The sequence below is a fragment of the Melanotaenia boesemani genome, chromosome 17 (assembly GCF_017639745.1).
Source record: "Melanotaenia boesemani isolate fMelBoe1 chromosome 17, fMelBoe1.pri, whole genome shotgun sequence".
NCBI classification, from domain to species: Eukaryota; Metazoa; Chordata; class Actinopteri; order Atheriniformes; family Melanotaeniidae; genus Melanotaenia; species Melanotaenia boesemani.
In genome coordinates, this window is record NC_055698.1 from 23226468 (window position 1) to 23251709 (window position 25242).

Consider the following 25242-nt stretch of genomic DNA (forward strand, 5'->3'; position numbering starts at 1 on the left):
TGAAGTAATAAGGTAAAGTTGAAAGCTGCTCTGGTCAGAAGAATCAAAATTTGAAGTTCTTTTTTGGAAATCTTGGATGATGCATCCTCTAAAGACGAGATAGAGCAACCAGCTTGTTGTCATAGTTGAGCCTGGATCTCTTAAGCTTGCATTCAGAATTCAGATTTATGGGAGTGGATTAGTGTCTGTGAAAGTGGGAACTTGGACACCTGCAAAGGCACCATCATTGACATCTTTTTGAGAGAAAGTCTTTAATATTTTAGCAAGACAATGCTAAACCGCATATTGCATGGTGGTGCAGCTTTATAGCGAGGATGCCAGACTACCATGACCTTTTAACAGCTAAAATTGTTTGGTGTCATGAGACACAAAATATGACAAAAAAGACAAATAAATTTCTATATCAAAACAAGAATGAGACTAAATTTCTCCCTCAAAGGTTCAGTTAGCGGTCTCCTGACATTTATGGACTGTTGTTAAAAGAAGAAGGGATACACACATGCTGACATACTAACATGGCTTTGTCACAACTTTTTTTTTTCCTGGTTGAGGCCATTGAAATCAAGATTAACTATTTTTTCCCCCAAAAGTAGTAAAATGTTAAAAATAGAGAAAGAAAAAAATGTAACAAAGGTTAATGGAATTAGCTAAGTATCTATTTACTATCTGTAGGCTAATTCATCTGTATGGAATTGGGGTTGTATGTATTTATAACGTGATTTAATATCGCAGCTGAAATTACATAAATGTGAAATCAAGTCTGTTTTTAATTAAAAGTTTGTGTGTTTAAATTATTTACTTGAAGAGCTGAGTGGGAGGAAGGGATGAACAATGATTCAAACGGAAACACAACCAAAAACAGCTGCTCTGTCAAGACGACTTTGGTATCACCGGAAGTAGCACGTATCCATCTTAAAAGTAAAAGTTTTTTTTGTTAGCGCAACAGAATTCACACCCTTGCTGTTGATTTTGTGAGAAAAGTAATTCAAAACTTCAAAATATTTAATTAACTCTAAAATATGAGACAAACTCAAGGAAAAAAGTGAATCTGTGAAACTTAAGAGCAATTTGTTTAAAGCAGTAAGTGAAAACTAGTACAAATAACTTCTTTATACCCATAATACACTTTAAAGGTTATGTTTTAGTTTTACACATTAAAAAACAAGAACACAATGAGCAACAGATATTCAAATAGAATGAGTCCTCAGTAAATAGTTTTCTGTAAAAAGTGACATAGTTTAGTCATTAAAACAAATTTATGTAGAGATTATTCAGTTAGTTACATGTCTAATTTCTTATTTACCTTAATGAGACCAACTGCCCATGTAGAAATATTACATATATAGGTATGTAGAAAAAGGTCTATACAGCAACATCTTGACACATTTGTATCCAAATCTACAAAATTTTCATATGATTAATGAATATTTTATTTTATTTTTTTTATTTCATAAACCTTACAGGAAGTTCCGGACGTGTCGACTACTTTTAATTGATTTATGTTGCGTCACGGTTCCTTTAAAGCAGACCGAATCGAGCCCACCCAGGCCATAAATTCCGGACCAGATGGACCGTGTCCGAGCCTGAACACTTGCACCTAAACCTGGATTAAAAACCAGGACTCGACTGGGACAGACCCGCAACTGGATTATACCTCGAGTGTCGGAGCTTTTTCAACGGAGTGAAGGCGCTTTAGAGCCCCGGTAGGTTCCCCTTTTCTTCGCCGATTTCTTTTACCCTTTTTTCCCCACTTCGTTTTACTTTTGTTTTTCTCCTCTCAATCTGTTTATGGCCATCTGTTTAATCTAGCTGGCAGTTTTACGCGTTCTTCGGTTGTTACGGGCTGTGGGCCTGTTGCAGTCCGGCTCTCGTCCTTCTTCCTCCAGTTTGTTTTCATCAGGAGGGAGCGGCTCTCCTCCTGCGGCTTTTGGCTGCCAGACTCGTGTATCTCTCCAATAGGCCCATCATTACAGTCTGTATCAGTATAGTATACAACATCTAGCTTTTCCCCTTCATATTGCTGCTATTTATCTAACTATTCTGCAGTTGTGTGTTTCTGAAATGCTACACATCCTGTCTGTAACAGATGGCTAAAGATATTTCTAATTTATCATTTAAATCCGTAGCAAAAATATCAAGTTAGCATCTCAGAAATGTTTTATATAATTTGATCAAACAGTATAATAAAATGTGCTGGATTTCCCTCCTTTTTTATGCGCATATGTGTGAAAGTAATGTTCCTAGTGCTGGAACTACATTTTATTTTAGGATCCTCCACCTTTAAATGAGATTTTTCCACCTTACGAAGGGCTGATTATACGTATCTGTATTAGTAAAATGAATAATAGGCATGCACTATTTTCAAATAAAGGATAAAATGATTGATTAAAGTTTCCCCATCTTGTGCTACCCTAAAAAAGAGCCAAAAAGGGCGAAGTGCTTCACACCTGACATCTTGAATGACAATGTTCTGAAGGGTTATTATGGATTTTTTTGCCAGTGAAAATTAAGCTTTAAAAACACTGTTGTCAACTAAAAGCAGTGTTCTCAGATTTCTGGACAAGATCACAGCAAAACATGAAAAACAGAACGATTTGGCATCTTTAGTAAGTGGTGAACAACTATTAAACGGCACCATTTCGCTTCATTAAACACGATTAATCAACTAAATTTAAATTCAAGCCCAGGAAAAGTTGCCACGCAGCGACACTTCTCACCTGATAAGACGTGGATTTTACTTCCTGTTAAAATATGGAGCTGAGATTTTGATTGTTGCGACATTTTTTCCTCTGTTTGTCTGCGTGTTTGCGGATGTTCTCTGTAGTCTGTCAGCTGTGATGTTGTCCTGATAAATTTCACACTTTGCCCTGAACTGCATGTTGTCCTCTCAATCAGTCTCCAAAGATGCTGCGTTCACTGGCCGTATGTTCAAATCAGCTTTCCTGACCTAAGACATGTTTTCTCTGCTTTAGTTTCAGCCATGATTTGGAAATATTCAGTGAAACTTTATTCTTCTAAATAATTAAGTTTCAGGTGTAGGTGATACTGACAAAATGTCAAGAAGACAATATGTTTTACTGAGTAAAGGTAGAATGAGTCAGCAGGTCAGAGGTCAAACAGTGATTTGAACTCCATCTTCAGACTATCCAAATTTGGTTTGGCTTTTCTTAAAGCTTTTTATTTTAGTTTTTGTGTATAATTTATTTGTGTCCTCTTATTAGACATGTCTAGGTTCTTCATTTAGTTTTCTGTTGATTCAGATTTTGACTAATTAAGATTCTTTTTTCAAGAACTATAATCGACGGCATTTGCAAAATCATCATGTTTTCATCAGTTCTTCGCTTTGCGCTCATGAAGCACTGATCCTGGATAACCTCTCTTCACCAGGTCAGAGGGCCTAATCTCTTAGAGGAATTTTAAAAATGGAGATCTTCAGCTTCCCAGAATAAGCCATTTCTACAAATAAAAATCAAACATGAAATGAATTAAGTTAATACAATACCTGTTGTAAAATGGATAGCTGCTTGAACTTTCATCAAGTTGTGTGTGTGAGACATCTAAGAAGTATCTCCTGCAGGGTGTTGTGTATTTTGGGTGCAGGTATCAAATTTTCTGAAACTTTCTTTCTTGATTACAAGAATTTATGATTAGAAAATGATAGAAGCTGCTGGTTTATGGGTCATTGAACACTTTCACTAGAGTTGAGTTTAGCCACTTAGCCTTTGTTAGCTTTGTCACATTGCACATGCTCAGTTAGTTGTTGCTTTTAAGTGTCTGATTTTGATTTTGTTCGTAGTCCTAAGCAAACTATATTTTTGCCAGTGTGCCATCAGAACAAGTCAGAAGCAAGTTTTGAGATTGGAAGCTGGTGTAGTGTTGCTTTAAGTCTTCCTAACTTCCACACCACAGAGTTTCTTCGAGTGAAAAAAAATGGGCCAAATTCAGATTTGGCACAGAAAATTGTAGTCGGTGTATCTCTGAAAATGTCGGCTCTTATCAGCAACGCTCGTCTAGCAAGTATAACCGACTCTGACTGTAACCTCATCATCCAAACTGTCTGAGACACGTTTGGGCTCAGATTTCCCAGAGAAGAGCAGTAAATGTTAACCAGCGATCAGAAACAGCTGCAGGTTCATTTCAGCTCATATACAAACAGTATCAGCACTAAAAAAAATGACAACACGCCCTCCCTTTGTAAACACCATTACCCCGGCAACAACCTCTACATCATGCACATCTGGAAGCCATCACACACACGCATGAACTCACACATTATCTGTACAGTGCAGTGACCTCATGCTCAGCCATGTGCAATCATCCTCTGATGTCATTGTGAATAAATCTAGATTAATTTAATTATTTTAAAATCCTATAAGTCATTTTTGGGAATTTAGTTGTCTCACAGCCTGAGGATAAAAATCTACTTTCACAGCAGCAAATATTTCTGCATCACATGCCAGACAGCAGAAGGCTGTGGCAGGATGGATTTTCCTTTATAATATCCTTTGGCTTTGTGCAGACATCTCACCGATATCACAACACTCTGCAGAAGGGTATGGATAATGTCCAGAGGAGCTTTTAACACCACTTGCAGAACCTTGACATTTTAAAGATGGATGACCATGATTGGTTATCTGATGTTGATACCCAAGAACCTAAAACTATTCTTTGAAGTATGCAAACACTAGGCAACATGTAGGTTACACACACAAACACAACCAGTAACTGGTCTGTAATATCAATTTTACTCAGTTTAAGTAAAATGCTCTGCTTGGCACAATGTCATAATATGAATTAGGTTTTAAATAAGTTAAACATGTTTGTGGTGTCTGTGCACGTGGACACATCTTTGGCAGGTTCCTCAGTAAAATGTCTGGTAGTTATATAAATGTTTGTGAGCAGGATTATGTTAGCAGGTAAATGTCGTTGCTGTAGATTTACATTGAACCCATTATTTCAGGAGAATGATCGGTGAATTAAGTTTAATATGAGCTGCGTTGAGCTTCATTATCTCGTCTGAATCCTCACTGTTTCCCTTTGCAGCTGCTTGGTGTTCAATTGTCTGCTGGAAGGAGGGAACTGTTATCACAACAGTCAGTGTGTTTCTTTAAGACATCTTTTCTTTTTTCTTTCCCCCGGTCATGTTTTGGCTGTAGTAGTCCATCACATTAGCCATGTTGTTGTACCAAAGCCACAGAAATTTGGCTAACCAGTCTTTCCAAAATGGAAAAGTGGAAAACCATGCTGTTGGGTCGTTTATGCCAGATTCTGAGCCTACCATCTGAATGTTGCAGCTGGAATGTAGACTAGACATAACAGACAACAATTTTCCAATTTTCTGATGTCCAGTTTTGGTGTGTGTGTAAATTACAGCCTCAGCTTCCTGTTCGTAGCTGACAGGAGTCCCTCCAGATGTGGTCTTCAGCTGCTGTAACCCATCTGCTTTAAGGTTGGATGTGTTGTGCATTCAGAGATATTATTTTACCTACTGGATAGTTTCCCTGCTTCCTTTAACATCTTTTGGATAAATGGATGGAAATTAGTCATGGGCTATAATCCAGCATGTTTACATACATATCTTTTTTTTAATATAAAATGTTCATTAACTTGTATTGTCCACATCCAAATAGATAAGCTAACTTATTCTGCATAAATTGGTTGTAACCAGAGGTTATTTAAGGTATTGTTCACTTTCTATCATCTCCAACCAGTTTGCCCATTCTCCTGACATCAACCAGGCATTCTGGTCCAGACAACTGCTGCTCACTGGATATTTTCTCTTTCTCGGACTATTCTCTGTAAACTCTAGAGATGGTTGTGTGCGAAAATCCCAGTAGATCAGCAGTTTCTGAAATACTCAGACCAACAACCATGCTGTGTTCAAAGTCGCTTACATCCCCTTTTTCCCCCTACGCTAATGTTCAGTTTGAAGTTCTAGTTGTTTTGACCGCATCAGCATGTCTAAATGCATGGAGCTGCTGCCACGTGATTGGGTGATTAGTATTTTGTGTTAACAAGCTAAACGTGTGTACCTAATAAAGTGGCCGGTGGTTGTATGTTGGCTTTTTATTGCAGTGTTACCAAGGACAAGGTTAGTCACAATTTTGCAGATTTTTTAATGCCCTCTGGAGCTCTGGTTGATCGATAGTACACTTATAAAACTTCATGAAAAGCAAGGGAGGAGTTACTGTTAATTTTCTATTTATTTTTCTTCTTTTATCATGAGTTTATCATAGAAACTGAGCTCTTGATAAAAACGGTTGCCATGGAAGCAGAACACGTCTGTAACAGCGCTGCCAGGGAAACCATTGTTGTGAGAACAAAATTTAGTCTTCTTTAAAAAAAATAATCAGATATAAAACATTCAATAAGAAAGCTGCCGTGGACATGGAACATCCAAGATGTGATCTGAGAACAAAGAGAAACTAGAGGAAACATGGAGCTGATTAAATATTAAAATAGAAACAAGACGCCTCCTCAGACTGCAGACACACAGACGCTGGTGATGATGATGCTGATGCACATCACCCTCGTCACTCCGCGCGCTTACTCAAATGCAACGAAGATGACGCCCTGTCACACCTCCTCACTGTGTCGGTGGTCGAACCTATCACAGGTTCCACAGAGATGCAAAACAAACATTTTAAGAAATTATTAAGGAAAAAACAACAGAAGAAGAATTTGTCAGTGCTGAATGATAAATGGCTGCACAGACATTTTCACCTGCAGCTGCTCAGGAACCATCCTTACACGTTTGGACTATTTGCTTTAGTTGATCCATGTCTTTTACATAACACACACACACACACACATGCTGAAATTCCTCCTACCTGCACAGCACTGTCATCACAGCTGAGCAGGAAGTCTATTTTCAATCACGAATCATCCTCACATCACTTCCTTCTAATAAGCCTCTGTTACTTACAGCTCATGAAGCCCTTGTTTTTCAACAGGAAGTTCACCTGTTGTATGTAGTTGTTAAATAAGACGTTTAAACAGCAATATCCTTATTCCTTTATTTTAGCAGGTATAACCTTTTTGGGGGTAATTAACATGCCCAAAGTCTTAAATTTGAGTCCGTGACAGGGTGTAAAATTGATTATAAAGGTCATAAATTATAAGAAAAGAGCACAAACACAATTAAAATAACTTGTTAAACTTCTATTATAATTCATGTGTTTATATTGTAACCTGACAGTTGGCGCTGTTGTAGAAAATAAGAATCAAATATTTGATTTATTTACTTTTATAATGATTTTGTGTCTCTTTGTATTCTTCAACAGGCCTCCCCTTGTAAAAATGGCCGACGCCGAGGTCTCCCTATCCCCGGCTCTGCAGCCGCTCCACCTCAGCCCCTCTCACTCTTCCCAGCCTCTTCCACCAGCCTCCTCCTCATCTCCCACCACATTCTCCTGCCCCTCTTCCCCCTCCAGTGCCTCATCGTCCTCTTCTTCTACCTTTTCCACATGCTCTGAGAGCTCATCTGATTGCCCAAATCACCACCCTCACCACCACCACAACCACCACCGTCATCCTCGCCCTCAACTACAGCTTCCCCCACCTTCCAACAGCGAGCAGCCATCCTCCCCCAGCGCCAGCCCTCGCAGCTCCAGCCCCAGTGGGAGCATCGGCAGCACCGGCAGCCTCGGCAGCAGCAGCGCCAGCGAGGGCATCGGCAGCAGCGGCATGTCAAGCGGTGGCGACCCGCGAGGGCCGAGTCCCCTGCTGGATGTCATCTCAGAGGACGCCATGGAAATGGATCTGGGGGCTGATCAAGGTAACAAAGATAAGAAAGTGCAGCTGGATAAACTGATTGCTCCCTGTTTTTCAAAACTGGCAAAAAATCCAGATGTAGTCACGCAGTTTTCGGGAAAAACCTCTTTGCTTCAATCCAGGATTTTGATACCAGATCTGGTTTAGTTTCTGGTCCGTTTGTTTTGACCCAACACACTGACACTTTGAATGGCAGAGACCTTGACCTTGATTACCTCTGAGGTGCTTGGTTACTGGTTGTGCAATCTATGACGCTCCATGTTCTGAGACTTTATGGATCAGGTCTGGCTGGTGCTTTTTACTGGGCCTGACCCAGTATCTCTAATCCAGGCCAGATGATTACATTGTTCCAAGGATTCAAGGACTGTGTGGGGGGGGACAAAAAACTGTATTATCTGAAATTCCTCTTTATTTCCAAGTGCAATGAAGCAATGATTCTACTGGGAGCGTTTACTCAGTCAGATGAACTTACACTTTATAGTCCAGTGGATTAGGAAGGAAAAAGCAATAAATATGTAAAATCCATACTTACATTTCTCAGTTAAGTGCCGAGGCTGAGAGACACTAGATGTTCATAAGATGGTACTAAATTGTAAAAAGTGACTTCTTGACTAGGCCTTTTTTTCTGCCTCCTATCTGCAATGTCATACCCAAACTAAATGAAGCATTGTTTACAATTACAAGGGCTGCATGTATGATCTTGGTCTCAAAAGAAAGTGGAGACATGTAAGATTACTACAGAAATGTGAGAATCAACATGTGTGTTACTGTGTTGAGTAAATTCACCTGGAATACAGTAGAACGGTTATCTCCTCCTAAAAGAAAACCACATTACTCTCAGTGAAAACCAGTATTACAGCCCAATTCGTCTGGAATTGCTAAAGTAGTCCTAGGAATTAGTAATGTCTGATGTGTAACTATACAAAAGCAGAAGCTAAAACAAAGTGAACCTGATCAGTTTTACAGATGTTTTAATAGAGGTGTTTCACCACAGATTCAGGAGAATTGAGGGCTAGCCCCTAATTTCACCTGGATCACCACGAGGATCCAGAAAGAAGTGAACCCCTAAATAGCACCTCATACAAAGAGTGATGACTTTATTATAAAACCCCCTTTCTCTTTGTTGCGTCTCGCCTGCAGTGGAGGCGCCACAAGTGGAGCGAGAGCAAGTAGAAGAGGGGTAAGCGTGAAGATATTCAGATTAGGCTTGCAACATACCGACACAAGCCGACTATCCCCACCATCATACTAGCCAACATGCACTCCTTGGACAACAAGATGGACTACATCAAACTACTTCGTGAGACGGTGCTGTGTTTTTGTGTTTGTGGAAACATGGCTGAACAACCGGATCCCAAACTGCGGCATTCAGCTGGACCAGCTGACATGCTATCAGGCAGACAGAGCTCTTGAGGGAGGCAAGTCCTGTGGAGACGGACCTGTCATTTATATCAGCAATGCATGGTTCATCTGAGTCAGTGTTTACTGATCACTGTTATGGTCAATAGGAGCGAGGGACAAAACGAACTGTACCAACACATCAGTGAGCAGCAAACCTCTTGGCTGGGGATTTTAACCCTGCAGACTGCATTTCCAAAAATACATAAACACATAGTCCTTCCTACTCGAGGAAATAAAACACTTGACCATGTTTTCACACCACACAGAAGTGCATACAAAGTCCTTCCCCCTCCCCCACCTTGGTGCCTCGGAAAATATCACTGTTACGCTAATGCCATTACACAGACCACTGGTTGAAGTCACCTAACCAGTTTGGAAACGGGTAGGGGTGTGGACGGAAGGGTCTTTAGAGGCACAGCAGGACTGTTTCTCCACCCCACACTGGAGCATGTTCTAGCAGGCTGCCTCCTACATCGACACCACAGATCTTCAGAAGTACACAGAGACCGTCATGGCATCCATCTCAAAGTGCATCATCACCTGGTTTTTGTTTGTACTTGTCCATTTTATTTACTCACTTTTATTACTTAACTTGATCTTCTTTTATTGCTTAATTAGTTCTGGTTTTCTGCACTTTTTCAGGTGTTTTTTCTGTTAACTTGTGTGTTGCTTAGTAGCACCGTGGCCTTTGAGAACAGCTATTTTGATTCTCTGTATGTACGGACATACGGCGAATTGACAGTAAAGTAACTTGATATTTGACTTGATGGAAATTACCAGGACCTTCATGAAAAATGTCCAGCAGTCATAGGAGAACACATAAGCAGATTTTTCTTTGAGCTGGCCGCTAGCTCAGTTTAGTCCCACAGTGATGAGACTGACATCTTTGTAATCAGCTGAGTCTGCTTTCATCTGACACCTTGTTAAAGCACTATGGGCAGCGTGCGTTGTAGGAAATGAGCTGTATAAAATCTTGTTTGTGTGGTTTGCTTGAAGTGGAGAAATTGGCAGAAGCTCTAAAGTAAACAGTGCTGCTCTCGTGTTGTTGTTACCTTTCTGTATAAGTACTTGGGTGAAGTCTTTTAGTTGAGTTTACCCTGGTAATTTTGGCATATTGCATGTTAGGATTGATGCTTCCTAACGTGTGCAAAGATTTTCTGCACTGCTCATCTCTCAGGCTGTAAGGGGTCAATACTAATGTTTTCTTATTTTCATGTTGAAAGACAACAATGAAGCATCTAGGATATAGTTTGAGCTTTGATTAGTTAGGAGAACTCCATGTGTTTCTATGATTTCATAGAAAAACATGTGGAGGCATTTTGTTTGTCTAATACAGTGACCAAATATGGTTCCTTGTCTGATAAAGCTTTAATATTTATTTATTTAATTCAATTCTGCTTGCAGTGATCGATCCAGAGGTGGCACTCAAGGCATGCCAGGAGGTTCTTCTCAAAGTCAAACTGCTTGACAGTAAACAGCAACAAGATGAACCACAGCAACACCAACACAGCAAAGACGTCACAGAGAGCAACAGTCCACAGTGGCACATCAGTCCAGACACCGGCTCCATCAAAGAGGAAGACGAGAATGAAGATGAAGGAAAAAAAGACGCCCTTAGATCCCAGCAAGACCCGCCTCCTTCAGCCCCGTCTGAGTCGTCCTCACCATCATCGTCATCTTCTTCATCCTCATCTAAACAGTCATGGCTGTTGCGCCTGTTTGAATCCAAGCTGTTTGATGTTTCCATGGCGATCTCTTACCTGTACAAGTCCAAGGAGCCGGGGGTGCAAGCATACATCGGGAACCGCCTCTTCAGCTTCCCTGACAGCGAGGTGGACTTCTACCTGCCGCAGCTTCTTAACATGTATGTGCACATGGACACAGAGGTGGGAGATGCCATCACACCCTACCTGGTGAGTGCTCACACCTGGTTTTGGCTACTTATATATTGAATGTTTGTCAGTCAGAAGCAGCACCAGATGGAGTTCATGTTTTGTTGTAAATGTCTTGAAGCTAGAGCTAATATTCTGGAACCTAATCTTTGTTTCAGATTCACCGCTGCAGAGGCAGTATAACCTTCTCTCTGCTGTCGGCCTGGCTGTTGGGCGCCTACTCCTCCGACATGCACATCTCCACCCAGCGTCACTCCAGAGGCACCAGACTCAGAAAGCTCATCCTGTCTGACGAACTTAAACCTCCTGGTCCTCCGTCTGACGCTCCTCGATCCGCTTCAGCGTCTGTTTCCGACAGTCCGCTTTCCTCGCCACCCCACCGCCGCTGTCACCGCAGGCACAACAGCAGCAACACGGAGGCCTCCATCTCCACTTCCTCCATTCCTGGCCCTGCCTCGAACAGCCCCGAACAGGGGGAGGTGTTTGTTTCCCCTTCCAGGAGGACCCACCAAAGATCCAAGTCCGATGCTACCATGGCGAGCAGCGGGCCCGGCGCCAGCCTCTGGCGGACTAGTAGTAATCCAAAGGTGGAGGCGGTCCACGAAGAGGTGAGGGGCAGTGCTATAGGGATGACTTAAGATGGAATACCTGTAGTGAGCAGGAAACTGTGGAGTGTGATGTTGGCTCATGAGGCAGGATTAATATGTTAGACGCTTGTTTTAGGTGGAAGCCTCCTGTTTTGGCCCCTCCTCCTTCACATAACTGCTTACAAGTTTAATTCATGCAGCCCTGGAAATTTCTGAATATAATCCACATCCAGAACTAAGCTAAAGTAGGATTTTTGACCCTCTCCTCACCACTGGTTATGATTTAGTATGACTAATTAGGTCTCTAACTAATCACACAAAGCCAACAAGGAGAAAAAAAGACAGTATATAGATTATAATGTGACTTTAAACACCCCAGGGTGTTCGGAGCCTGCAACAGCTTCCCACTTAACCCAGGCTGAAATGTAAAGTTCTGTATTATGAGAATATATATATGAAAAAGATCACTTTCAGTAAATGACAGATGATAAAGCATTTACAAACCTGCAAGATTTAACTCATTTGTTTAAGTGCTGATCCTCTCATGTTTTTGTTTGCTTTCATCCTTTACTTTCTTTCACGCTAAGCCTTTCTTTTGTTAGTTACGTCATCTACTATTTGTTTGATGACATGTGAAGAGAAACTAGTTGGCTTCATTCATCACCTGTTTAAGCTGCTTTTGTGGGTTAGTAGACTTTATTTCCAGCTGTGAATAGTTGGTTTGCATTTCAGATGTTTGGGAACTGAAATGGAGCAGGTATCAGTAGGTGATCCAGAAAAAAACAGGAAGCAACTCATTCAGCTCTGAGCTCACAGACATGAAACGCATATGTTTAGATTCAATGTCACGCCCACTTCCTGAGGATATTGTCCTATGACGTCCATCCAAAACAAACCCTCATAAATTCACTTTAAAAGAGATGAAAATGAAAAAGATTTAGCACAGATTGCATTGTGTGCATAGATGGAGTTTTTTTTCAGTGTTCTATTCAAATGATCAGAAGTACCTAAAACATAATTTTCTATTTAAAAAAACAAAGAAGGGTCGACTGATTTCTACACGTTACTGGTGCTTATAAAACCTCGTCCGTCAACTGCTTCTGCTTTTGTTGTTGCAACTGATCAGCTGTAGCGAGTCAGATGAGGGAGCTGGTTTAGTTTGAGTCTGTAGTAAGAAGAGAAACGGAGGGATCAGTGTGTGTTTTCTGTGTTTAACTCGTCCTTCACATTCCTGGCTGGAAGCTCAGTCACATGCACCGAGGCTTTCCATTGGCTGAGAGCCAGATGCATTGTGGGACGTGATTGGTTGCTCCACAAAGAGAAAAACAGATGATGAAGTGAAAACTTTAAACCTCTCCTGCTTTTCTTCTCGCCCTTCTGATGTTTGATGCTATTTTGCAGTTTTTTTTAGTTGTTTTTTTTGGTACAGGAATGCCACATTGGAAAAATCAAAAGCAGATTAAAGGCTTGGCAGGAAGAAGAGGGATGAAAAATCTCTTTATTTTCTGCAGTTGAACTTCTGATGTCCCGATAAAGAAATATAAACGTCCTTTCCTCAGCAGAATGAAAGGAAATATTTAGAACTGATAAGACTAAATATACAATAGAGATGTAAAAAATAAGGTAAACTTCTGTAGTGGTGGGATAACATTTGCTTAAGCACTCTTCTAGTTCTATATTTCAGGGACAAATACTTAACCATACTCTGCTTTACATCTACTACGGCTTCAAGACTTCAAGAGTTTTAAACAATCAAAACTTTCAGAAAAGACTCAGCTGTATCCATCCCCAAGAAAATTTAATTGATAATAACAATCTAGTGTTTTAACTCTGAAATTGTAGGAGTGAGTCACGTGTTTTTCTTTTGTGTATCTGTCAGGACATTGGGTTCAGTTAAGAGTTCTGTTTGGTAGGTCCTTGTGTTTGAAACACTCAGAATGTGCAGACTCTCAGGCTTTAAGAGTTTGAGCTTGGCAAATCAACTGTGTGCGGGCTCCTGAGTTAAGACGGCAGGAATGTTTGCAGCTAGATCAGCAGCTCGGCTCTTTATTACAGATTGCAGCCGTGGCTGAACTGATAGAGAGTAATCTCAACTCAAAGGTCCACAGAAAGCTGCTGCTGCTGCTTAAATGGCAGAAAAGTGGCTAGAATGATGTCTTCAAATGTCTAATCTAAGATATTATTTAAAAAATGAAAGAAATCTTTTGACATTATTGCTTGAACACCTAATTCACCTCAGTAAAATGTAGACTTGACTCTGATACTAACAGGAAGTGCCATTAGTTTATTACATTTAAAGCATTGAATACATGTTGTGTCACCTGAAACAGTTCCTCTTTGTTCATTTGCTTCCTCTGGTTGAGTAATTGATCTAATGAAAGGCAGAAGTCTGTCTTTCTTTCTTTCAAGAAAGAAACTCTGAGAGTGAAACATGATATGATGCAGCGTAACAAAAAACCTGTGCTACAGGCAGTAGCCTGACTTCACAACCTCTTTGTGAAAAGCGAGGGTCGTCATGGTTACAGAGGGGAGGAGGTGAGTGGGAGGGCAGGAAGTAGAGAGAGGGAGGGGTGGACAGTGTGATGGGATGAGTGTCGGCTTACAGCCAGAGGCTGCAGATACTCAAAACAACCGTGAGAAAACCAGACTTCATTCAAAATAAAGATTAAAATATGTGATTCACATATTTTTATTAAATCTGTTCAGCTGTTTATGGGACTTTGTGGTAGTTTTCCCTCTTTATAATCCCGGGATTCTTTCAGCTGTTTTTTTTTTTTCTTTTTTTTTTTTTTTTTAGGGTTCCCTCAGTCTGCAGAAACCAGGTCATAAAAATATCTTTAACCTTCTTTCCTGTCTTTGATTTCCTTTGTGAAAACGTTTCCATGTGTTGAAGAAAGACCTCAACCTGGTCTGGTTCTGGGAGTGGGGAGGCAACAGAGGATTTTTAACCCACATAATGCTAAAACAGCAACTTGGTTGTCACATGACTGAAACTGCTGTTTCATAATGCAGAGATGGACTGAGGAAAGTCTGTTCTGGTCTGACCAGTCACAGTCTTCAGTCTGGTTTCTGGTGAAGAGTATGAGATATTTTCTCTTGTTTACATTCACTGATGAGAGGCAGAACATTAGGTTGTATACAAACACTTAAAATACATTGTGACTGAAGAAATCATGGTCCAGTGAAATGGAGAAAATTCTAAAGAAAAAGGAATTAAGTACACCTTAACACGTCTTTACTGTGATCAGCAATGGCAGAAAATTAGAGGTTACAAGGAATAAATATACTGGATTTCCTGGCAAAACTGGAACACATTAATCAGTTAAAAGAATATGATGTCTTTTGAAGTGGAAATAACAATAAAAATATTTTTTTTACATGTTCTCATTGATTTAGGAAAAAAAAGGGAAATATGAATAAAAGACTTACAAACTTTACGAAGGGCTGCAGATAGAAACTAGCATAATGCTAAATCTGGTGCAAAGTCTTTTTTATTCTCTGAATAATCAATGTAACTTCACATGGTCCTTCAAAATAATAATAAAAAAAAAGTTTTCAATGAGGACAGTTCAGACCAAAAACACTCAACAACAATCACAACGGTTTCCTCCACTGTGATTTTGGTGTTGTGATTGTTGTGGGTTCTCTATAGTTTGTTTTCATAATCTTGTGATCACGTTCTGTATCTTTAGAAGAAATAATATGGGTCCTGCTGTTTTTCTCCTGGGTTTATATTCTGTTAGTTGGCAGGAATGTGCAAACATGAAGTCTGATATTGATAACTGAAAAGGTCACATTGGCTTTTGCTTCATGTTGAGCTCAGGTTTTTTTTTCATTGTCTGGGTTTTGACTCCTTAAGCTCTTTTAAAGTGTTTTTCTTCCTGTGTGTTTGCAGCTGGAACGTCTTCGTCCTCAGAGGGAATTTGTCAAGTCTCTGTTCTGCATCGGGAAGCGTTTGGCCACGCTGCCCACCAAAGAGCAGAAGACCCAGCAACTGATCTCAGAGCTGTCGAAGCTTAATCACAAGCTGCCAGCACGGGTTTGGTTGCCCACAGCTGAGCACCAGCACCACGTCTGCAGGGTCCCCAACACCCAGGCTGTGGTCCTCAACTCCAAGGACAAGGTGACTGACTTGTAATTTGTAATCATGACAACCTGCTTGTTGTACTGTGCAAACGTCTTAATCCTCAAAATTTTAAAAGATTGCCAAGAAAACAGATTATAGATGAGGTCATTTATTGAAACATGTGAAAACATCAACATAAATCCAGCATTTAAGGCAAAAACAGAGATTAAACGATTCTAACATGCTCCAAAGTCAATATTTGGTGTTATCACCTTTATTATTCAACACAGTCTGAATCCTCTTAGATTCTTTAGTCTTCTGAAGCACTTTCTAAAGCTCTTCATGGGATGCTGGCTGTGTTTTGTTCTGTTTTCTTTCATGATGATGCCATTCTGCTTCGACAATGTTGATGCCCAGGCGTTGGAGAGGATTCATCTCTCCATAAAACCTCTTACCTATTATTTTCAGTCCAATTCTAGTGTCATTTGGCAGACGTCAGCCTCCGTGTTTCATTTTCTTAAGAATGACTTTGTGACCCGCACCCTTCATAAAATCTCTTTCTGTAAAAGGATCACCTGAAGGACCTAATCCATTAGATCATGTCTCAGGTTTACATCACTGTCAGATACTGTTTACCTGCTGTAGATAGTTTTACGTTTAGTGCTGCCTTTTGATGCTTTCTTTTTTATCCTGTTTCCCTAAATGTATTAGGGAGATGTATTTTGTCCAAGATAGGCTAGAATGTTAGCTTGTAGCTCATTAGGTGTCACCTTGGTGGTGTAAAAACAAAAATAACAAACATGTTCCTGACTAAAAACATGACTGAAAATAAGTGAAAAAGCAGCAATGTCCAAAGGAGTGCTGTAAAAAAAAAACCTTTGAATGACAGCTCAAGATCTCTAAGAGATTACAACAAAGTTGTCTCTTGAAAGCAAAGTACAAAGAAATGAAGGGTGGGTTAAAGCTGTCTAGCACAATAAACAGGATGATCAATCATAATAATCAAAAACAACAAAATCCCCTATAAACAAGATTTAAGAAAAAAGCCATGTTTGCGTATCGAGGGAAATTGGTTCATGTCATCAGACTGTTACTCCTCCTTCAGGCCCCCTACATCATCTATGTTGAGGTCTTGGAGTGCAACAGCTTTGAGACATCTCCTGTTCCTGTTAAAATCCCGGAGACGAGGATCCGCTCGGCCCGCTCTGCAGAGAATTTGGACTGCAGCCCTGTGGCTAATACTAATGGTAATAATGGTATTATGACATCAGAGCACAGAGCAGGAAGTTTCTCCACTGTCCCGAACTATGACAACGATGATGAGGCGTGGGCCACTGATGATATCGGACAGCTTCAGGTGGAGGTACTTCTTTCTTTATTCATTTCTTTTTAAATAAACATTTTTTTTTTGCCAGAGGTATACTAGTAAAAGTCAAAGTAAATCCCCAGCTTGTCCTCTTTCCACATAGAAAGACATTAACAGGATTTTGTGTGTGTTGCAGGCGGAGGCTCAGACCAGCAGCAGCGACAACATCAGTCAGTTTTCAGTCGACAGCATCACCAGTCTGGAGAGCAAAGAGCCGGTGTTCATCGCTGCTGGTGATATCAGGTAGAGGCACACTGCAGGGAAATCGGTCGAGCTAAAACATTGTTAGACATAAAAACTGAAAATGACTTTGCATGAACATTGTTTTAACAGTTATAAACAGTTACAGACTGAGTGTTGAATCAAAGTGAATCTCTTTGATTGTAAAAATGAAATTAATAAAGTGATGAAAAGTTTTCATTTTTTTTACCAGTTGCTCTAAAATCCAGTTTGTACCCCTGAAGCTGTATTTATCTTCTTCCATCCAACTTTAAGTTCTGTTTCTGTCGGTGATTTTGCAGACGCCGTCTGTCGGAGAACCTCGCTCACCCTCCAACCTCATTCAGGAGGGACCCTGAGGACCCGTCGGCCGTCGCCCTCAAAGAACCCTGGGAAGAGAAAGTCAGGTGTGTCTTTGGAGATAAGGGCATGAAGCCTGCTCAGCTGTTTTCTTGTGCAACTGCGATAACTCTTGAGTTTCTGCTCAGGCGGATCAGAGAAGCCTCTCCATACGGTCACCTCCCCAACTGGAGGCTGCTGTCGGTCATTGTGAAATGTGGAGACGACCTGAGGCAGGAGCTGCTGGCCTATCAGGTCCTCAAACAGCTACAGGTACAGACAAACCTCTCCTACTCTCACAGAAACCTTAGAAAGCAGACTGAAAAACACTGACTCTTAAAGAGTTCTGGCACAGAGCTGGTGTTCTGTCGAAACATGCTACCATGTTAAAACATCCTACTGCAGCTTGAATTTATAGATATATTAATTGAAAGATAAAGATCTTGATCTTTAACGGAAGATCTATTTGTACGATCTTAAGAAACAAATTTATTTGGTTTAATTTTTAATGCCAGTTAAGTGGGTGGGATTCCCTTAACAATATAAATTACTCTGTCAAAGTTTGCTTCCGTTATATATTAATGCAGGTAAGATGTCTTGACAGTGTAAATTAATGTATCTAGTTTAATGTACGTTTAAATTATTTATAATGTATTGTGAATGTGCATATAAATAAGTTCTTAATTCACAACATGAAAGTCTCATAACAACTCTTAAGCGTAGCATGGATTTATGGGTGTTTCCTCAACCCCACATAGAAATGGCATTTCCATGTATGGTGCAGAAAGCACAGGTAGGATATCTCGAAGAGTAGGATGAAATGTTAGAATACTGGATCTCTGGTTTGAGGAGTTTTTGTGGCAGGGGGTAAAAATGAACTTTATATGTACTCTAATATGGGCTATCGTCATGTTAGAATAGGTTGAGTTCATCTACCAATGCTATGAGAGGAACGCAGCTTTCACTCTCAACCAAACTTATTACTAATCAAGCAGAAGATGAGTGGGGCTTTAAAAATACTTGGTGATGGCAGCATTAGATATCAGTTTGTGGTTTAGAGTGTTTCCACAGCTTTTCTGTGAAACCACATTAGACCAGGTCCTGTTAAAAAACTACATAACTTACGATGTTCAATTCTGGGCCAAATTATTCTTCAGAGCTTGTGAATTCTTTAACAGACAGTCTCTGATTTGTAAAAAATTATGTAATAAAGGTAATTATATGGCATTTTATGGCATCCAGAGCTGTTTAGACCAGGTCCTGCTAAAAATGATGACTTGGGATAAACAAATCCGATCAGAATTTTTCCAGAGACCTTGTAACTTAATTAACAACATTTATGATTTGTGAAACTTGTATTTTATTCATGAAAAGGCAAGTAAAGCTCATCATATTGTTTTTTTTTTGGCATCTAGTCCAAATTAGACCAGATCCTGTTTAAGATTATTGCATACAGATTAAGTCCTATGTTCACCTACTGATCTTTCTTGGTCTTGATGTTTTTCAATACTTTGCTAAATTTGTAATCAGTCAGATACCAATATGGCGGATGAGTTGCTAGGAAACAGAGAGGTCTGAGGTTTCAAAATGGGAAATTGTTTTGGATCAAATATTTTGTGTTAAAGAATCCTCAGTGGGGTAAAAACAAAATACAGGATTCTTTTTCACCTTTATTATTTGCCAAATTCGGTGTCAGTGCAGCCTTTTTAACCCCTCCCCAAAAAGTGTGTGTATGTGTGTATATGTATATATATATATATATATATATATATATATATATTTTTTTTATTTATTTTTTTTTTCTTTTTTGCTTTAATCCCTGTAAATCAACTCTGTGATAACAGGATCTAGTCAGATAAGCTGATATGATTCAGCATGGCACTGAGTAAATAACTAGCAGAGCCTCTATTTAATCTGGAGTAAATGGGTCATTCCTAATTTTATATGCCAGTAACCCACAGTTCCCTTTTATTTTTAGACACAAGGCAACGTGTCTGCTTAAATTAGTGTTTAGTTAAATGTAGCACAAGTTCATGTTTATTTATTTAGTTGGGTGCGTGTTCCTCAGTCCACTTATACCTCAGACAGAGAATATTTATTCAGCTGTAATCTAACAGGAAGCAAACAGACATTAGTTTATTTACAGGCCTGCTGTGTAATTCAAGTAAAGTTTATTTGTATATTCCATTTCAGGTACAAGACAATTCAAAATGGTTTATATAAAACATTAAAAGCATTACAGATGGTGCAGAGAAAGCATTAAGAAGTAGTAAAAGGCAGCAACAAATGGCCAAAATAAACATAAATCAGGATGAATAAAAGATAAGTTAAAAGTTACCGTGCATAGGTACATGAGAAAAAAGGACAATGAGTTGGAGGATAAAAAGCAAACAAATACAGACACAATAGAGCTAAATATTTCTTTTGTCTTCAATAACCACCCCTTGTCACAATTATCAATTTCCCAGGTAACATCAATGCAGAAAACAGTTGTTGTACCTTCATGACCTGCAGTGTGTGTTTGTGTCATCAGTCCATCTGGCAACAGGAGAGAGTTCCTCTGTGGATCAAACCTTATAAGATCCTGGTGATGTCCTCAGACAGCGGGATGATTGAGCCCGTCCTCAATGCCGTCTCTCTGCACCAGGTATGCAGCAAATGAAAAAAAAAAGATGCTGCAGACGATCAGTGTTGCATCCCATAATTTTATCAACAGTTAAACATAACAGAGTTAATATGGTCATTTTATGAACAACATGCTTCACCATATTTGCCTTTGGTTTCTTAAGAATGAAACTGTTTTTAAACCGTAAACGGCTGTAATATTTGGTTTGTTTTCTGTTGATCAGGTGAGGAAACAGAGCCAGCTGTCGCTGCTGGATTACTTCTTGCAGGAGCACGGCAGCTTCACCACCGAGGCCTTCCTCACCGCACAGAGGAATTTTGTCCAGAGCTGCGCCGGGTACAGCCTCATCTGTTACCTGCTGCAGGTCAAAGACAGGTAAGATGCCACACTGCCACATAAAGAAGCATAAAGTCAACTGATAAAGGGAAACAAAACAAGCATGAATAGTGAGATAAAAGATTTTGATGCTTCAGTCCCTCTGTGAGCCTCAAGGTTTCTCTGTACTTCCTGCTCTCTGTCAGGCAGGAAGGGATCCTGGGTTTGATCTGTGGAAATTCGAAGCTTTTAACACATAAAAGAATCTGATTCTGGAAATTTATCAGTTGAGGTCAGAATCAAAAAAATTGGAATAAATTCATCTTTCATTTTACAACTTTGTTCAAAGTTGTTTTAATCTCATTTGAGATACGAGATAATCTGACACCCTTTATTTTAATTTGTCAGTGAGAAATGTAAAACGTAGAAACTTAAACTATAATATCCGCAGCTGTCAGATAAATGCAGCAAATGAATGATCACATCTGTAGTTTTGGTGGAATGCTAAGCATTCCTGCAGCTTTTTGAGGTGACGCTATTTTTAATCTCCGCAGACACAACGGGAACATCCTGCTGGACTCCGAAGGCCACATCATCCACATCGACTTTGGCTTCATCCTCTCTAGTTCCCCTCGCAATCTCGGCTTTGAGACATCAGCCTTTAAACTCACCTCAGAGTTTGTCGACGTGAGTAAAGACCTTTTTTCTGTATGCTGGCATCTGATCTGTAGCAGGAAAAATTTTATTCCGTTGTTCAACTGGAAGCTCAGATGTGGGAGAGATGCACTGAAAGAGTCTCACCCTGTAATTTGCTATCAACACCTTTCAACCTATGGCCTAAGCTTGATTGGAGAGAGCAGTAGTACCTCCCCTGTGTCTGATATCTCCAACCTCCTGGCACATTTCACGTCTTTCAGGTGATGGGCGGCCTGGACGGAGACATGTTTATCTACTATAAGATGCTGATGCTCCAGGGTCTGATCGCAGCCAGAAAGCACATGGAGAAGGTGTTGCAGATTGTCGAGATCATGCAGCAAGGTAACTCGTGTGTTTATGACACTGATATTAATAGTTTGTGTAAACCAGCTGATCAATGGTAACTTAATTTCCTTTTATTATATGCCTGCCATTGTTGAGTACTGGATATATATCAAACAAAACATGAATTCAGGATCAGTGTAAATGTTGGGAAAGAGCAGTTAATTTTACGTCAGGGAGTTTGATCAAATATGTTATGAAGTGTTCTCAGAAGGTGTTATTACGTAAGTAAATTAAATTGCCAATTGGATAATAATTTAGTTTAGAGATTGGAACCATGAAACAGAGGTACATGAATATCTAGAAGTCCTAACCATGTCAAACGGCTCATATTTAAAATAAGATGCTAAAAGCTACACGATGCAATCCAACTTTTACTGTATGAAGATAAAATTCCTGTGTTTTGTCTGCTCCTCCAGGCTCTCACCTGCCCTGTTTCCATGGCTCCAGCACCATCCGCAGCCTGAAGGAGCGTTTCCACATGTCTCTGACGGAGGAGCAGCTGCAGCTGCTGGTGGAGCAGCTGGTGGACGGATCCATGCGCTCCATCACCACAAAGCTCTACGACTCCTTCCAGTACGTCACCAATGGCATCATGTGACAAGAGACCGCAGGAAGAGATGAACACACCTTCAGACTGTGACACATAAACTCTGGCGGCTTTATTTCCTGTTTTCCTCGTGAACGTTGCACCGGTGGGATTAACTGGATCTGAAGTTTGTGATTCTTCTAGAATCTGATGGATGAATTAGGTCAGCTTTTTGATCGGATCTCAGAAAGTACAGAATCTGGAACTTTTCTGAGTCAGAAAAACACAAAACGTCACAGACATAAACTGTACCGTTGCCTGAGATGAATTTAATCCAGACCTAACAACTTCTACTGGACTCAACTCTGAACCTGCACACGAGCTGCTGGTTTTAGGGATTCTTCTGTGTTTGGATGAAGATTGTAAAGCTGCTTCTGAAAACGTTCAGTGGAGAGAAATCATTTCAGCATTGAGGAACTAATTTAGTCATTTATTGCGTTAAACTCTCAATATTTGCACAGTGCAGTTGAACAAAACTGAGCCGTCACCACTTTTGACTTTTTAACTCTCGATTAATCTCTTAACCACTAATCTAACTTGCAGCAGAGCTCATTTCTTCTGTTTGATTGGTAGTTTCATTATTAGGTCATTTGAAGCCTCTGATCTGGTTTTACTGTAAGTAAGAAGAGATTTAGAAAAAGCTTCAACTTAAAGCATCCACCAGTACGGATATTGACTAATTAATTGTTGGAAAACGAATTATTTGTTTGAAGCTAACATCTCAGTCTCAAATGTTTAGAAAGTTTAGAGACGGAGAAAAATGGCAAATCCCTTAAATGATTCTAAAACAATACTTGTAGTAAACCATGCACTTTTTATTGTCTCATTATACTGAGATATAAGAGTTAAAATGATGAATTACAAGATCATAAATACATCTTCAATATTTAGTATGAACTAATTGACTTTTTCATAAGGGGATGGCTCTGACTGCAAAAAAAAAATAAAAAAAAAATGGTGAAACTGATTAGTTGTAACCCCCATCATCTTCTAATTATTCTGATTTAAATCCTCAGAAGATTGCGTGGACCGTCATACTTCTTCAAACCAACATGACAGCAGCCTGGTCCACCTGATCCTCATCTAAAAAAGTCCAGTCCGTCTGGGCAGCAAACACCAGCAGGACGTCTGCCTGCGGCGTCTTATATAAACCGAGGGAATTCGTCGGTATTTGTGGTTGTTCTTAAAGAACAGAAACACTAAATGGTAAAAGCACAACCTAGACTTGATGTTGTTTTTCTCCTTATCTGTTCTCTGGAAAAGCAGATTGTGGTTCAAAGAGAGAACGGATTGAATTGTCATCTTTCTATCGGTGTGAAATGGAGTCTAAGAGGAGTTTTGTTTTTCAGCAGGATTCCTCTACATGTTAAATTTCAGTTATTTCACCAGACACTTACAGAAGCAAAAATCTGAGCTCATCATTAAAATGAATCTTATCTTTATCATGAATGAAAATATGTTGGGGGAAAAAATAGTTTGGCTAAGCATTTTTTTGCAACAAGGTCAGAATTATTACATTTTAATGTTTTAAAAGAGATCTTTACAATCAGCGACAGAATCCCCTCAGTCTAAGTTGTACTTGGTATCCAAATGTTGTAATTTTAAATGCTGGAATGTGTCTCGCATGTTTTTCTCAAGCGCGCTCAAACTATCAGAAAATAAAAAATTAAGTTTGTTTCCAATAGCCGCTTACAAAAGCATGCTAATTAATTGACTATGACCATACACTGTGCATGAAAGATTGATGTAGCCTCCCACTTAAAAAAATTAAACCAATATTGAAGTGCCTTGAAGCTGCATTCTGTCTAATGACCCACAGGGGGCGACTCATGGTTATATTTAAAAAAAAAAAAAAGTCCTGTTCTACAGAAATATTTATAATAATGGCCCCATATTTCTCTTGAACTGTTAAATATTTTCTGGAGTTCATGGTAATAATCACTAATTTCAAGTCATAGTTTGTAATGTATAAAATTCATTACGAATATAATATTCCAAATTTGAGTAAAATGGATAAAAACATAGCATACTTTTGAGGTACCTTGCAATTGAAAAGTCACTTTCCAATGGGTCTGTGGTCTCCATAGTTCTCTATCATATCTTTCACCTGGTGGTAGTGTTAGGTTTCAGAAGAGCAGGATGTCAGGGGCCAACATGCCAAACTCAAGGTTTCAAAACCAGTTTATGGGCTGCAAACTTTGCAAATGTAAGAAATGTCTGGTGGAAAAACTAAGATTTAATGTTTGTTACATCATGTTGGGTCCAAATTGAATTTCATAAAACTTTATGTAATTAAAATATTTCAAAACATTCAGTGCACATGCTAATGTTAACACAAGTCTACAGTGTTGACTTTAAAAAACAAACAAAAAAACAGATACATTCACATGGAGGGTGTGTAGCTGCTTGATTGTTCCACTTAAGCCAAAATGGCAGCAAAGCTGCAACAGTACAATGAATCTTTCTCATCGTCCATGTTTATTGGTCTTAATTTATATCTGTGGTTACTGTTATGAGTGTTATTTTTGCATATTTAATGAACACTCCAGGTTCTTTGTTTTGATTGGCTTCAAGAAACATTCCTCAAACTAATGCCTTCCAATCAGGAAAGGTGGTTCAATGAAAAGAAAATGGACTAAATATTTTTTTTTTTTTTCTTGTCCACTAAAATACTGTATGTAATGCTATTCTCCTCAGACAGATGTTGACGAACAGAAGCTTCTCTAATGTAAAACTGATTGTTGAAACTGATGCTGGACTAACATTGTAACACTGCACTGGCTTTACTACAGAGTCCTGCTAGTATTAACAGATGATTTATACACAGAAGATTTTTTTTTCCATGAGTTTAAGTCTCTCTAGTGTACTTTGAATGTCTTTTTACTAATGATGCTATAAACATTTAAAATGTCAGATCAGCATGTTTCAAGCTAGTGAACAATCTGTTCATGTCTGTGAATTGCAGCTTGTACCTGGGCTGTAAAAAAAAAAAAAGCCAGTAGGTTACTGCTGTCACTTTTTTTTTTTTTTT

General features: G+C 39.4%; 1 protein-coding gene across 2 annotated transcripts; it reads left to right on the forward strand.

Moving 5' to 3' along the window:
* Window positions 1-1483: 1483 nt before the first annotated feature.
* LOC121656904 (phosphatidylinositol 4-kinase beta-like) lies at window positions 1484-24587 on the forward strand. Of its 2 annotated transcripts, none has more exons than XM_042012132.1 (14): window positions 1484-1703; window positions 7281-7777; window positions 10579-11087; window positions 11225-11674; window positions 15549-15776; window positions 16825-17082; window positions 17222-17328; window positions 17607-17711; window positions 17793-17916; window positions 20177-20290; window positions 20493-20644; window positions 21139-21271; window positions 21502-21622; window positions 22042-24587. In XM_042012132.1, the coding sequence occupies exons 2-14, from the start codon at window positions 7300-7302 to the stop codon at window positions 22221-22223; spliced, it is 2961 nt and encodes a 986-aa protein (XP_041868066.1). In that variant the 5' UTR covers window positions 1484-1703; window positions 7281-7299; the 3' UTR covers window positions 22224-24587. The 2 variants fall into 2 exon arrangements, with proteins under 2 accessions (XP_041868066.1, XP_041868067.1); XM_042012133.1 differs by having other exon boundaries at window positions 7284-7777.
* The last annotated feature ends 655 nt before the right edge of the window (window positions 24588-25242 follow it).

Bases quoted from the DNA above. Each gene is read 5' to 3' on its own strand.
- LOC121656904 (XM_042012132.1), top strand. From the start codon at position 7,300: ATGGCCGACGCCGAGGTCTCCCTATCCCCGGCTCTGCAGCCGCTCCAC. The intron at 11,088-11,224 runs GTGAGTGCTCAC...TCTTTGTTTCAG, and splicing joins ATGCCATCACACCCTACCTG to ATTCACCGCTGCAGAGGCAG. The intron at 17,917-20,176 runs GTACAGACAAAC...TTGTGTCATCAG, and splicing joins AGGTCCTCAAACAGCTACAG to TCCATCTGGCAACAGGAGAG.